At 46.1% G+C, this 13600-nt stretch overlaps 1 protein-coding gene across 2 annotated transcripts in view; it reads right to left on the minus strand.

Moving 5' to 3' along the window:
• Positions 1 to 534: 534 nt before the first annotated feature.
• LOC113525264 (receptor-type tyrosine-protein phosphatase F-like) overlaps positions 535 to 13600 on the minus strand; it is a 92338-nt gene continuing 79272 nt past the window's right edge. Inside the window, exons 29-31 of one of the 2 annotated variants that reach the window (XM_053242341.1) lie at positions 4058 to 4212; positions 2091 to 2226; positions 535 to 1251 (exon numbers count right to left, since the gene is read on the minus strand). In XM_053242341.1, coding sequence (XP_053098316.1) covers positions 1180 to 1251; positions 2091 to 2226; positions 4058 to 4212 — 363 coding nt within the window. In that variant the 3' untranslated portion in view covers positions 535 to 1179. The remainder of the gene's footprint in view (positions 1252 to 2090; positions 2227 to 4057; positions 4213 to 13600) is intronic. The other variant, XM_053242342.1, reaches the window with a different exon arrangement.

Here is a 13600-nt window from a genome sequence, read left to right on the forward strand (position 1 = left end):
AGGATGGGAAAAATGAGCGGATGTGATGGGAGATCCAGCAAGGCATGCTGTATAGTATTAATAGAGTATAGTCTAATTCGAGCACTAATTTGAGTACCACTAAAACTGGTACATCTGATGAGTTGACATTTGTTATTGCAGTGATTTGTTTCGAGTGATTCTGATATTTGGTTTGGGAAACACATGGGATTTTTATGTTTCACTGACGTCCTGTAGAGAGAAAGAAGGACTTTTATTTTGACAGTGGAGTCTCATGATGGAAGGCCTAATTGAATGAGCAAAGAAGCAAGCTAGCAGGAGAGACCAGCAGCTCATCCAGGGAGAACACGCTGGCAAAAAACAAACTCTGAGTGTCTGGAGGTTTACCTGTTTGTGGGGCCTGTTACAGTGCATCGCAGCTTGCTGTGTAGGGGGCTGCATAGCCACAGATCAGTCAGAGTGCCACCAGAATATTAGACAGGTGGTTGTAATGTTGATTATAGCTGATCAGTGTATATTGCATCTCTACACACACATTTGATTTGAGGTTAAACTTTATTTAAATAAATCATTTTTAAACAACACTAACATTTTTTTTCATTACAAAACAAAAAAGCAATTTTTGCTTGCTTTATTTCAACATACGTAATGAGGTAAAACCATAGTTATAAATTTTTCTTAAATTTTAGTGCATCAAACAGTGCATGGGAACTAACTGCAGATAAGAACTGAAGTTGAAGAAATGTTGGACTGAACGTGCCATAGGAATGATTCAAGGAAACAGTCCAGACAATCATTTATGCTTGTTACATTACAGCATAGAACTGGGAAAATCTCAATTTAAATGCTGCTGAAGTTGGGCCTCGTACATTTGAAAAGGAACAGTCGCTTTGTCACATGCTAGTGTGAGCATAGGGCATTGCAACACTTCACACACCCTCTGTGCACAAATAATAATAATAATAATAATAGTTTAAAAAAACAGTACCGTTTGTGGAAAAGGTGCAGAGGCCGTTAAAGATGTTAAACAATTATTAAAAACATCAAAATATTCAAAATAAAAGTCAGAATAAAATTTTATAATGAAAAAAAAAAAGCTGTTGGTGTGTGTTGTGTGTCATGTTTGTGGGTGTGAGACGTGACACACATACACATTGTATGAATTTCTTTTTTTTCCCTGATAGCTGAAGTCCCACAGTGTTATGCTGCATAATGGTCGAAACTCCCCAGATAATACTCCAGAGCTGCTTGGTAGCACAGCTGGTACTGGTCCTTATAGGGGGAAAACACACACACACACACACACACACACAAACATGGCAGGGTTAGTGTTCAGTTCATTTCTCATCACAGAATTCCTCATAAATAATAAACAAATAATCATCACATTTGTTTACATCCAAACGTCTGTTTCCAAGAAAAGGAAATAAAGAAAACAATATCTGATGGATATCAATATCGGCTCACACCTGAGGCTTCAGTATCGGTATCGTTATCGTGTTTTAAACACTTCCTGCTTCATGACGTGATTGTGGTACGTCAACATAACGCATTAGTTATGCATGCCGGCATCGTTACCATGTGTGTTATTTATGCCATATGGCGATTATACGCTGCATATAATCAGATCCTCATCATACGGTGAAAAAAATAAGTGAAAAAAGAAATTATCAGGTGCTGAAGGCAGGAAGCAGCGCAAAGAAGAGGAGCAGAAAAAGAGCAATATAGAGCTAAGAATCACAAGTTAACAACTGTTCATGTCAACCATTGCTGTTTATTTACTATTCTGAAATAGCTTATTTAGAACCTTTTAACTGACACAGCCTCCGTGGGCTGTTTTTTTATTTGTTTTATTTATGTTCAGCACAGTGTATTCTTTAAAATAAACTTAAGCTTCCATAATGTTTTAATTTCAGTTATATTGCTGCTTGCTTTCATGTCACGAAAAAACCTCCTAAGTGTCTTCTTTTAAAAGATACCATGATTAGGCCAGTAGTCGAAAGCATTCGTGAATTTCAATCATTTAAGTTTATTTATGTTAAATAATATTAAATTCGAGTTCGTAACTGTTCTCAGTGTTTTCTTGGTGGTGTGAGTGGAGGTGTTTATACCTCAGTCTGCACCATGGCGGGTCTCTGAGTGCGCAGAGTTTTAACCGTCTGGAATAAATCCAACACTCTTTCATATCTCATTCTCTCCAGAACGATGCTGAGAGTGATGAATACTCCAGTCCTGCCCACTCCCGAACTGAGGAACCACACACACACACACACACACACACACACACACACACACACACACAGAATTATAACACTCAGTTATCATCAGTTATCCAAAACCAATACATTCTCCTTTAGAATCCATTTTGCGGGGAAAAAAAAAAATCTATGTGAATACTGATTTATGCGTTCATTCCTTCTGCTTTCAGCCAATGAGAATGCACTTAGACATTAATGAAGAATGATGGAGTTATGATATCACGATATAAAGTACAGTACTGCTGCATTAAAACATTTTTACAATGATTTGATTATTTAATGCCTTTTACAAAAGAGAAGATGAAAAATCTTCACAAATCTCCAACTACAATGATTAAAATTAAGCACAATTTTTTTAGCATATAATTTTTGAATCAGTATTATAAATTATAAAATATATATAAATTATTAAAACGATCATAAAAAAATACTGATGATATTGGCGATCGCTCTGAAAAGCATACTGTGACAAATTATACAATATCGATATCAATGTCGCCATGTCACCCATCCCTAATTCAACTATCACTAATTTATTTCCATGAAGCGCTGATCTTAAGACCTGAGTGTTTGTCATCTTAAGATCTGGTGGGGACTGCCTACAACAGAGGATGCCATTTCCACTGCTCTTCATTCAGCCCTCACCCATCTGGACAACACCACCAGGTAACTCCATCATCATCATCAAGTATGCACATAATACCACAGTGGTAGGTCACATCCAGCAACAATGATGAGTCGGCCTACAGGGAGGAGATCCAAAGCCTAGCAGCATGGTGTTCCACCAACAACCTCACCCTCAACACTGAGAAGACCAAAGAGCTCACTGTGGACTTCTGGAAATCTAAAAGCAGCAGACACTCTCCCATCTACATCAATTGGACTGAAGTAGATCTGTCCTGACACCATAATACTTCAATTCTAGTTAGGATGGCACAACAGCGTCTTTACTGCCTGTCTCCCCAGATCTTAAAAAGCTTCTATCACTGCACCATTGAGAACATCCTGACCAACTCCTGACAAGTGCGGTATTACAGCTCCATGGTGTCTGAAAGGAAAGCCCTGCAACGGGTCGTGAAAACCGCCCAACACATCACTGGTGCCCAACTACCAGCCACTGAACATCTTCACCACAGTAGATGTCTGCGTAGAGCATGCAACATCAGGGAGTCCTCCCATCCCAGTCACAAATTGTTCAACCTCCTTCCTTCCAGGAGGACATACAGGAACATTCGCACCAGAACCAGCAGGTTCTTCCAGCTTCTTCCCCACAACCATCACCTGCTGAACTCTACACTACACCGTTAGGCCACTGATGTTTTACTGCCTGTAATCATCATTCCGCTCTATTCTATACTGTATATTCTGTATTATCTCTATACAATTGTAGAGTCATAGTATACAGTATATCCTAGGTTATCTTTATGCATCTGTATAGTATCTGTATATATTTTATATTATCCATGGGTATTCTGGGTGCTATTGTATATACAATGTACATATCTCTTACATATGTTTATTACTAATACTTGCATATTTTACATTTATATATTATATACTACAAAGGCAAAATCACAAAAACTCTGTCATTGTCCAAATACTTCCGGACCTGACTGTATATAAAAATATATATATATATATATATATATATATATATATATACATATATACACAGTCAGGTACACTTCGTTACAGTGCTACTTCTGGTAGATGCTAAACCTGTACTGCAATGACAATAAAGATATCTATCTATCTAATTGATGTACGTAATTGGTGTACAAGTGTGTGTGTGTGTGTGTGTGCGCTCGCGCGTGTCCTACCTGCAGTGCACAGTGATTGGTCCATCCTGGCCGAATTTCTCCTTGGTTTTATGCACTTGGCCAATGAAGACAATGAATCCCTCACTCGTCTTTGGCAAACCCTGCTCGGACCAATCAGTGAACTGGAACTGACGGATCATCCGCGATTGGCTGTCCTGAGGAGTGTGAGGAAAATGGGGACATTTTTTTATTTTTGGAAAATTACATTGTGATATACAGAGAAGCTTTCAACCAAATACATGCACACACAAAGAGCAGCTGGAGTTTCTTTTCATCAGAGTGAAAAACCGGAAAGCCTCCATATGGTTTCTGTACAAACATGTGACTAGGGTGTCTGTGTGTGTGCGCTAAAGCTTTTGCATTACCATTACCCTATTTTACAGCAGACAGACAGAAGAGGGAGCACAAGACAGAAACAAAGAGTGAGACACACCAGGAGTAGCGGAAGAAGGGGTGAGAGACTTAGTGAGACATGAACGATTGAGACAAAACAAGACAGGAAGAGAAAGATAGAATGAGACAGGAAGAGATAAACCTCAGGAAAAAACCAGCAAATTTTTCACTATAATTTCACTATAAATAGCAGAGAAATTTGGCTAAACCACTTTTGAATAACGATGAAAATTAAAAGAAAAACAGCACTGAAGAACGTTCTTCACACTGGAGTGGATCCTAACACTGGAGCAGACAAGAGAAAACTGAAACAACAACAGAAAACAGAGAAAGAAACTACATCAAATATTTCCTAGCACAACAAAAAGGTTTAAATGCTTTGGATGAAAAATCACTAAAAATGGGCAACTAACCAAACAACATCAGAAATAAAACAACAAGGGGAAAACAAGACAGAAGAAATAACTGGATTCAAAGCAAATCAACAGAGGCCTTCAACTTGGTAAGCAAATAAGAACTCTTATTCTCACAAAGTACTTTCGAAATGTTTTTTCTTATTTTGAATTGAAGAGTTTTTGCCACGACACCAACAGTATGGCACACAGCATTCTGCACTTTTTTTTTTGAACACTTGACAAAGCAAGGAATATGTAAAGGGAGACAACTATGCATATTTGAGGAAATGAAATGATAAAGCATGCCAGTTCTAAATTCCAATTGGCCATCTTAAAATTATTCAAAATTGTTCTGAGTGTAGGACCCTGATATCTAGAATCAAGGACTAATTACACCAATCTTTAAAAATGGAGACAAATTTGACCCCAATAACTACAGGGGAAGTGTGTGTGAGCAGCAACCTGGGAAAGTTATTTTGCAGTATAATAAATTCTAGACTTTTAGAATTCCTTACAACACACAACATCTTGAGTAGAAATCAAACTGGATTCTTACCAAATTATCACACATCTGACCACAGCTACATGTTACATACTCTAATAGAGTGTAGAAATACAGCAGGAAAAAAAAACAGTCAAGCCTTAAAGCAGAACTGACAAGAGAGTCCTCAAACCTCACACATTTGCTGCACAGCAGAGATATCATTATAGAGACCCTAAAAACAAAACTGCAAACTCCTTCTGCCCCCTTAAAAACCTCCCGCACTGACCTCACACAGACAATGCCAAGAACCTCACAGCCCATCCTTGGGCCTTAACCTCAATCCACCACTGGTCCCTCACAGGCAATGCCCACTTCCCCACAGCAAACACCCTGCACCTCACGGCCTGCCACGCAAACACTGGGGGACTCACAGATTCACCCAAACCAGCAAAGAATCACCAGACAGAGAAAACCCCTCCAACCACCCAGAGGCGTCTCACACAGACACTGAAATCGCTATCCTCATTGACTCAAATGGCAAAAGAGAAGAAGCTCTTCCCAGGACTCATAACATCCAAAATCTGGTGTCCAAGAACAAGAGATATTCACCAGGTCCTCTGTAAAAATGTCCTAGGTGAGCCCAGCTGCATAATCATCTGGCTCACCACATCAGCATTACACCCCATCACCTATCCGACCTTGTGCACCTGAAAAAACATAGTGTCAAGGTGTTTGCCAGGACACTGAAGGATGCAGCACTGGGCAGACACACCTACACACACAGCAGGCCAATACAGAGGAGAATCTCTAAAATTACATCAACACCACTACAGCTAAAGCACACCCACTAGTCTGCCTGGTACTGGTCTGGTCAGTTGGGAGCGCTGAGCAGGTTGAGGTAGGCTTTGATGGAGCACCTTGACACCCCCCAGTCCTGCCAACCCCACTGGCTCAAGGGCACCAGCCAAAGCATACAGTAACTGACATTATACATTACATCATAACAGATTTAGACCCTTTCTCTCTCAGTGCATTCACTGTCAAACCACTAAACCACAACGCAGACACAGCCCAGTAAGCTGTACAACATCCACAAATCATACAGATGGGCCCAGAACAGCAGCGACAAGTTCCAGAAACAGTCAAGAAATTCAAAACACTATTAGGACACCACATACAGTCACAGTAAAGAACATAATCTTCAAAATTATAAAACTCGCACTAACACACCACTAACTCAGATTAACATAATAAAGACTCAGTAACAGTATAAATTTGAAAACCCAATTAGAATGAACCAAATGAAACAAACACTGAAAGTAAACTATTTGAGCTATTTAGGAAAACTAGTAAAATGCAGTGTTATCTGGCCCTAAACAGACAGTACAGTGTGGCAGATTATCTAAGCATGGTGAAGAAGTAGACTCAGCGAGCATGGCATAGTACACAGACACACACACCTGTCACCAGTTGAAGGAAAGTGAGAAAGTGAGTGACACAGACACACACCTGCCACCAGGTGAGGGACAATGAGTGACCACGTCAACTAATATATAACACGCATATACACACACACACATACGTGTGCCACCAGGTGAGGGACAGTGAGTGACACACACAAACACATGCACACACACCTGCCACCAGGTGAAGGAGAGTGATTGACCACGTCATCTAATACATACCACACATACACACACACACATCTGCCAACAGGTGAGGGACAGTGAGTGACACACACACACACACACATATATATATATATATATATATATATATATATATATATATATATATATATATATATACACACCCCAATCAGACATAACATTAAAACCACTGACAGGAAAAGTGAATAACATTGATTCCCCTTCAGGAACTCGAGCTGCGTCTAAACGCTATGGGAACGCCTTCAGCATGACCACGCTCTGAATCACATGTGTAATCAGTCCAATGGATGGGCGAGACATCACGGCGGGGTGACGTAGCAACCAGGAAGCTTAAAAGCACTCGTGGTGGATACAGCAGCAGCTTTCTGTCATTCAGCAAGCGCTCTGTGTGTGTCAGTCTGATTTTGTATTGTCTGTCTAAGCATTATGTCAGAAGTGAAAGAAAAGACAAAACATAAGGGCGAGAGCGGGCAGCGTTTTAGGCTTGTGCGTTGTCTGCTTGGGAGCGGAGCATGCAAAGTCGGCTCTCGAGGGAGCCGGCTGCTCGCATTGCGAGCGTTTGCCGCTGCGTGCGCTTCGCTCCCGGGGGGCTCTCGTTGAGGAGGGAGCCTTCACCCGCGTTCCTCGCGGTGTTGGCCCCACTTCTGCCGAGGCAGAGCGGCGGTTACACTCGTGGGGTTGGCAAATGGATTTGGTGGAGGGAATGGAGACAGGTGAGCCCCTTTCTCCTTCCTCACCCACCAGATCCACTGCCTGCTCTCTGGGATCGGAAGCCCGCTTTGCGGTTTCTTCCCCCCGGGGAGAGGGCTCGGCGCTCCGCCTGTCTTCCTCCGAGGAGGTTGACGTGGAGGGCGCCGATGATGATTCGCTCCCTCAAATGCATTTGGTGGAGGGAATGGTAGCCTTCCGGGAGCGAAGCACACGTAGCAGCAAACACACACAATGTGGGCTCCGTTTCTCAACAGACAACGCACAGACCATGTGTATCCCCACCCGTAATATACCGCGAACGGGGAGAAACACACCGCCTAAAATGCTGCCTGTTTACGCCTCATGCTCCGTCTTTTCGCGAGCTTTAGGCATGCCGCGGCGAAAGTGAAACCACATAAAAGGACCAGTGGATCTGGTGGATGAGGAAGAAGAAAGGGACTCGCCCGTCTCCGAATCCATTCGGTTCTCCAGCGCCTCATTTTTGCGGGGTTCTTCCTACTTTGGTGGACCTGAGCAGGCTCTGGTAATGGAACAAGAAGTAAACGCTCTCCTGAGGAAGGAAGCCATTGAGGTGGTCCCTCTTCACTACAGAGAGCCCGGGTTCTACAGCCGGTACTTCATCGTTCCAAGCTCAGACGAGCCAGCGGTTCCTCTCCCGCCGCTCTCTAGCTCTTGGGGCTGCCAGGCGGGAACAGTCCCCTCCGTGTACCAGTGCCTCATACTGGGAGGCACAAAAACACTCTAAGCTGGGGTCTTCTAAGGTGAAGTCAGATCTGCGGCCCGGTCTTCTGTCTAAAAAGACCTCGGCCAAGAAGTCCTGACACTGGTGGCCCAGGACTTCTGAGGGCAGGCCCCTCTGGGGAAGAGCGGTGTACACCTCATCATACGGTGCCCGTCTCTCCTCAGTGCCCTCAGGAGATCGATCTGCCAACCCTGCCACCCATGGTGCTTCAGGGCGCAGTGATCTCCGGCGAGCACTTCTCTCAGTTTCCGACCGGGAACATAGCGGTACTTAGAGGCTCGCTACCTCTTCAGAGGTCTCCAGAGCAGCTAGTTCGGCCGTCCCCTGCCGGTCCGCCGCTTCAGGGCACCAAGCTAGCCACTCTCATTACACCAGAGGTCAGTCTCGAGAGACTGATTCGCTTAGTAAACTATTTGGCAGCGTGGAACTTCTGCCGAATGTACCTCAGTGGGTCCTGCATACTGTAGAAAGAGGCTACTGACTCCAATTCGGTTCTCCAGTGCCTCGGTTTTCCGGGGTTCTTCCCACTCTGGTGGGCCCCGAGCAGGCTCTGGTAATGGAACAGGAAGTGCACACTCTCTTGAGGAAGGAGGCCATCGAGGTGGTCCCTCCTCACGACAGAGAGTCTGGGTTCTACAGCCGGTATTTCATCGTTCCGAAGAAGGGTGGAGGGCTGCGTCTCATTTTGGATCTGTGTCATTTGAACCGCTCAGTCGTGCGACTGAAGTTCAAGATGCTCACGATCAAACAGGTCGTGTCTCAGATCAGCTCCGAGGTCTGGTTTGTCACGATCGATCTAAAAGACGCATACTTCCACATCTCCATCCTTCCCCAACACAGGAAGTTCCTGAGGTTTGCTTTCGGGGGCGAAGCTTACCAATATCAGGTTCTTCCGTTCGGCCTGGCACTCTCACCCCGCACTTTCACGAAGTGTGTGGATGCTGCTCTGGCTCCTCTGCGACTCCAGGGCATCTGCATACTGAATTATATCGACAATTGGTTGATATTAGCTCAATCGGAGCAGGCGGCGGTTCGGCATCGAGATGTCGTTCTTGCCCACATGAAAGAGCTGGGGTTAAGACTAAACGCAGACAAGTGTGCTTTTTCCAGTACAGAGAACCACTTATCTGGGCGTGGTGTGGGATTCCACCACGATGCAGGCACGTCTGTCTCCTGCTAGGAGTCGATCCTCACTGCAGTCGCGAGAGTAAGAGAAGGCTGGTCACTCACTGTAAAGAAGTTCCAGAAACTGCTGGGTCTGATGGCAGCTGTGTCCAATGTGATACCTTTTGGCCTGCTGTACATGAGACCCCTACAGTGGTGGCTCAAGACCAAGGGGTTCTCCCTGAGGGGAAGCCTGCTCCACATGATCAAGGTTACACGGCGGGGCCTACGTGCCTTAGACATGTGGAGGTAACCTTGGTTCTTGTCCCAGGGCCCGGTGCTTGGAGCTCCTTGTCACCACGTAACGCTAGCGACGGATGCATCTCTCACCGGATGGGAAGCGGTCATGAGTGGCCGCTCAGCCCGCGGTCTGTGGAGCGGCCGCTATCTCACCTGGCACATCAACTGCCTGGAGATGCTGGCCGTGTTACTAGCATTGAAACACTTTCTCTCGGACCTAAGAGATCGCCACGTGTTGGTGCGCACAGACAACACAGCGGTGGTCTCTTACATCAACCACCAGGAAGGTCTGCGTTCGCGCCCCCTTTACAGGCTGGCGCACCAGATCCTTGTGTGGTCCCAACTCTGATAGCAGGGAAACTCTGAGAGCAGTTTACATCCCTGGACATCTCAATATGGGAGCAGACGCCCTGTCGAGGCAGGGGCCGAAGCCCGGGGAATGGAGGCTCCACCCCGATGTGGTGAAGCAGATACGGACAGTCCCCTCTGGTTCTCTCTGACTCATCCAGCTCCTCTCGGACTGGATGCTATGGTACAGACTTGGCCGAGGCTGCGTCTGTATGGCTTTCCCCCGGTCGCTCTGCTCCCAGGAGTTCTGGAGAGGGTGCGCCGGGACGGGGTCCATCTGTTGCTACTAGCCCCGTTCTGGCCGGGCCGAGTATGGTTCTCGGACCTGATTTTCCTTCTCGACGGCTCTCCATGGGAGATCCCCGTCTGGAGGGATCTCCTCTCACAGGCGGGGGGTGCCATATTCCACCCCCACCCCGAGTTGTGGAATCTGTGGGTGTGGCCTCTGAGGGGGCACAACTCGTAGCTTCCAGTCTCTCAACCGAGGATGTTGAGACCATTCTCCAATCCAGAGCTCCCTCAACGAGGAAATATGTACGCCCTGAGTGGAAATTTTTCACTTCTTGGTGCGGAGACCGCCAGCTCGACCCAGTTATCTGCCCAGTTGGTACAGTGCTGGAGTTCTTGCAAGTTCGATTCTCCGCAGGGTTGACCCTCTCCACCTTGAAGGTCTACGTGGCGGCCTTTGTGGCCTATCACGGTGGTCAGTCTATGGGCAGACACCCCCTAGTTACATGTTTCCTCCGCGGTGCGCTGAGGCCTCCAGTACGATCTCGTGTCCCTCCGTGGGACCTGGCTGTGGTGCTGAGGCTTTCTGTAAACCTCCTTCTCTCGAGAGAGTTAGGGATCTACAGGCCCTCTCAGTGGCCCTCTCTTTTTAGACTTTGCGCCCGGTCTGGCCAAAGCATTCCTCTACCCTCGAGCAGGGTATATTCCTAAAAGTTCCCTCCTCTACACCACGGCCTGTCGTACTCCAGGCCTTCTGTCCTCCTCCCTTTAGGGAGCCCGACCAGCAGAGGCTTAACTGTATGTGTCCAGTTTGAGCACTGGACGCATACGTCCTCAGAGCTGGCTGGTGGGTCGTGGATGCCATCTGTCTGGCCTATGAGTCCTCTGATCTCCCCTCGCCCTTGGGAGTCAAGGCTCACTCCACTAGAAGTGTGGCGGCCTCCAAGGCCTTTCTGGCAGGTGTCCCTATGCAGGACATCTGCAACTCTGCGGGTTAGTCCGTGCCCCTGACTTTCGTCAGTTCTATGGCCTCGACATGCAAGCCACTCTGGGCTCTTTTGTTCTCTCGCCCTAGCTGTGCTCTTCCACACTGGGCAGGGATTTGTAAGTCTGGTGGCGTGGGCATACTCGTTCCCATAGCATTTCTACGCAGCTTGAGTTCCTGAAGGGGAACATCTCCAGGTTACGTATGTAACCATGGTTCCCCGAGGGAACGAGACGCTGCGTCTCAGTGCCATACTTCCGGCATCCCTTCGAGTGCCTGCTCCATTCTCAAAGCTGTATCCACCGCGCGTGCTTTTAAGCTTCCTGGTCACTACGTCACCCCGCCCGTGACGTCTTGCCCATCCATTGGACTGATTACACATGTGATTCAGAGCGTGGTCACGCTGAAGGCGTTCCCATAGCGTTTCGACGCAGCGTCTCGTTCCCTCGGGGAACCATGGTTACATACGTAACCTGGAGACGTTATCTCGTTACAATGGCACCTGTCAAAGGTTGGGATATATTAGGCAGCAAGTGAGCAGTCAGTTCTTGAAGTTGATGTGTTGGAAGCAAGAAAAATGGGCATGTGTAAGGATCTGAGTGACTTTGACAAGGAACAAATTGTGATGGCTAGACGACTGGGTCAGAGCATCTCCAAATCAGCAGGTCTTGTGGGGTGTTCCAGGTATCCAGTGGTTAGTACCTACCAAAACAAAGGACAATCGGTGGATCAGTGACAGGGTCATGGGCGCCCAAGGCTCATTGATGCGCGTAGGGCGCGAAGGCTGGCCCATCTGGTCTGATCCCACAGAAGAGCTACTGTAGTATAAACTGCTGAAAAAGTTAATGCTGGCTATGAAAGAAAGGTTTCAGAACACACAGTGCATCGCAGCTTGCTGTGTATGGGGCTGCGTAGCTGGAGACCAGTCAGAGTGACCATGCTGACCCATGTCCACCGATGAAAGCTCCTACAATGGGCATGTGAGCATCAGAACTGGACCATGGAGCAATGGAAGAAGGTGGCCTGGTCTGATCACATTTTCTTTTACATCATGTTGATAGCCAGGTGCTTGTGCGACGCTTACCTGGGGAAGAGATGGTACCAGGATGCACTATGGGAAGAAGGCATGCCGATGCTCTGAGCAATGTTCTGCTGGGAAACTTTGGGTCCTGGCATTCATGTGGATGTTACTTTGACACATAACACCTACCTAAACATTGTTGCAGATCAAGTACACCCCTTCATGGCAACGGTGTTCCCTAACGGAAGTGACCTCTTTCAGCAGGATAATGCGCCCTGCTACACTGCATAAATAGTTCCACAATGGTTTGAGGAACATGACAAAGAGTTCAAGGTTTTGACTTGGCCTCCAATTTCTCCAGATCTCAATCCGCTCGAGCATCTGTGGGACGTGCTGCACAAACCTGATCCATGGAGGCCCCAACTCGCAACTTACAGGACTTAAAGGATCTGCTGCTAACATCTTGGTGCCAGATACCACAGCACACCTTCAGAGGTCTTGTGGAGTCCATGCCTTGAAGGGTCAGAGCTGTTTCGGTGGCACAAGGGGAACCTACACAGTATTAGGCAGGTGGTTTTAATGTTATGGCTGATCAGTGTATATTCATTCTATTTCTTTATTTCTGTAGTTATTTTCTAATTTGTTCCCAAAGTCTGTATCCAAACTTTGGCAATACAAATGTTAATATTTTTCAATAAAGCAACATTTTGACTTGATTTGAGACAGGAACAGAGAGTGGGACAGAATGAGACAGACTGAGACAGGGAGAGAGTGAGCCATAATGAAGCAAGAAGAGAGAGCAAGAAAGATTGAGATAGGAAGAGAGAAAGAGACGTAATGAGGCAGAAAAAGAGAGAGACATAATAAGAAAGGAAGAGAGAGTGACATGGAATGAGACAGGAAGAGCGCACGAGACAGAATGAGATAGGAAGAGAGAGCAAGAGACAAAATTAGGCATGAAGAGAGACAGAATGAGACAGGAAGAGAGAGTGAGACATAATGAGACAGGAAGAGAGAACAACATGGAATGAGACAGGGAGGGCAAGAGACAAAATTAGGCAAGAAGAGAGAGACAAAATAAGACAGGAAGAGAAAGTGAGATATAATGAGAAAGGAAGAGAGAGACGGAATGTGACAGGAAGAGAGAGACTGAATGCGACAG

This window comes from Pangasianodon hypophthalmus, chromosome 19 (genome assembly GCF_027358585.1).
Source record: "Pangasianodon hypophthalmus isolate fPanHyp1 chromosome 19, fPanHyp1.pri, whole genome shotgun sequence".
Lineage (NCBI taxonomy): Eukaryota > Metazoa > Chordata > Actinopteri > Siluriformes > Pangasiidae > Pangasianodon > Pangasianodon hypophthalmus.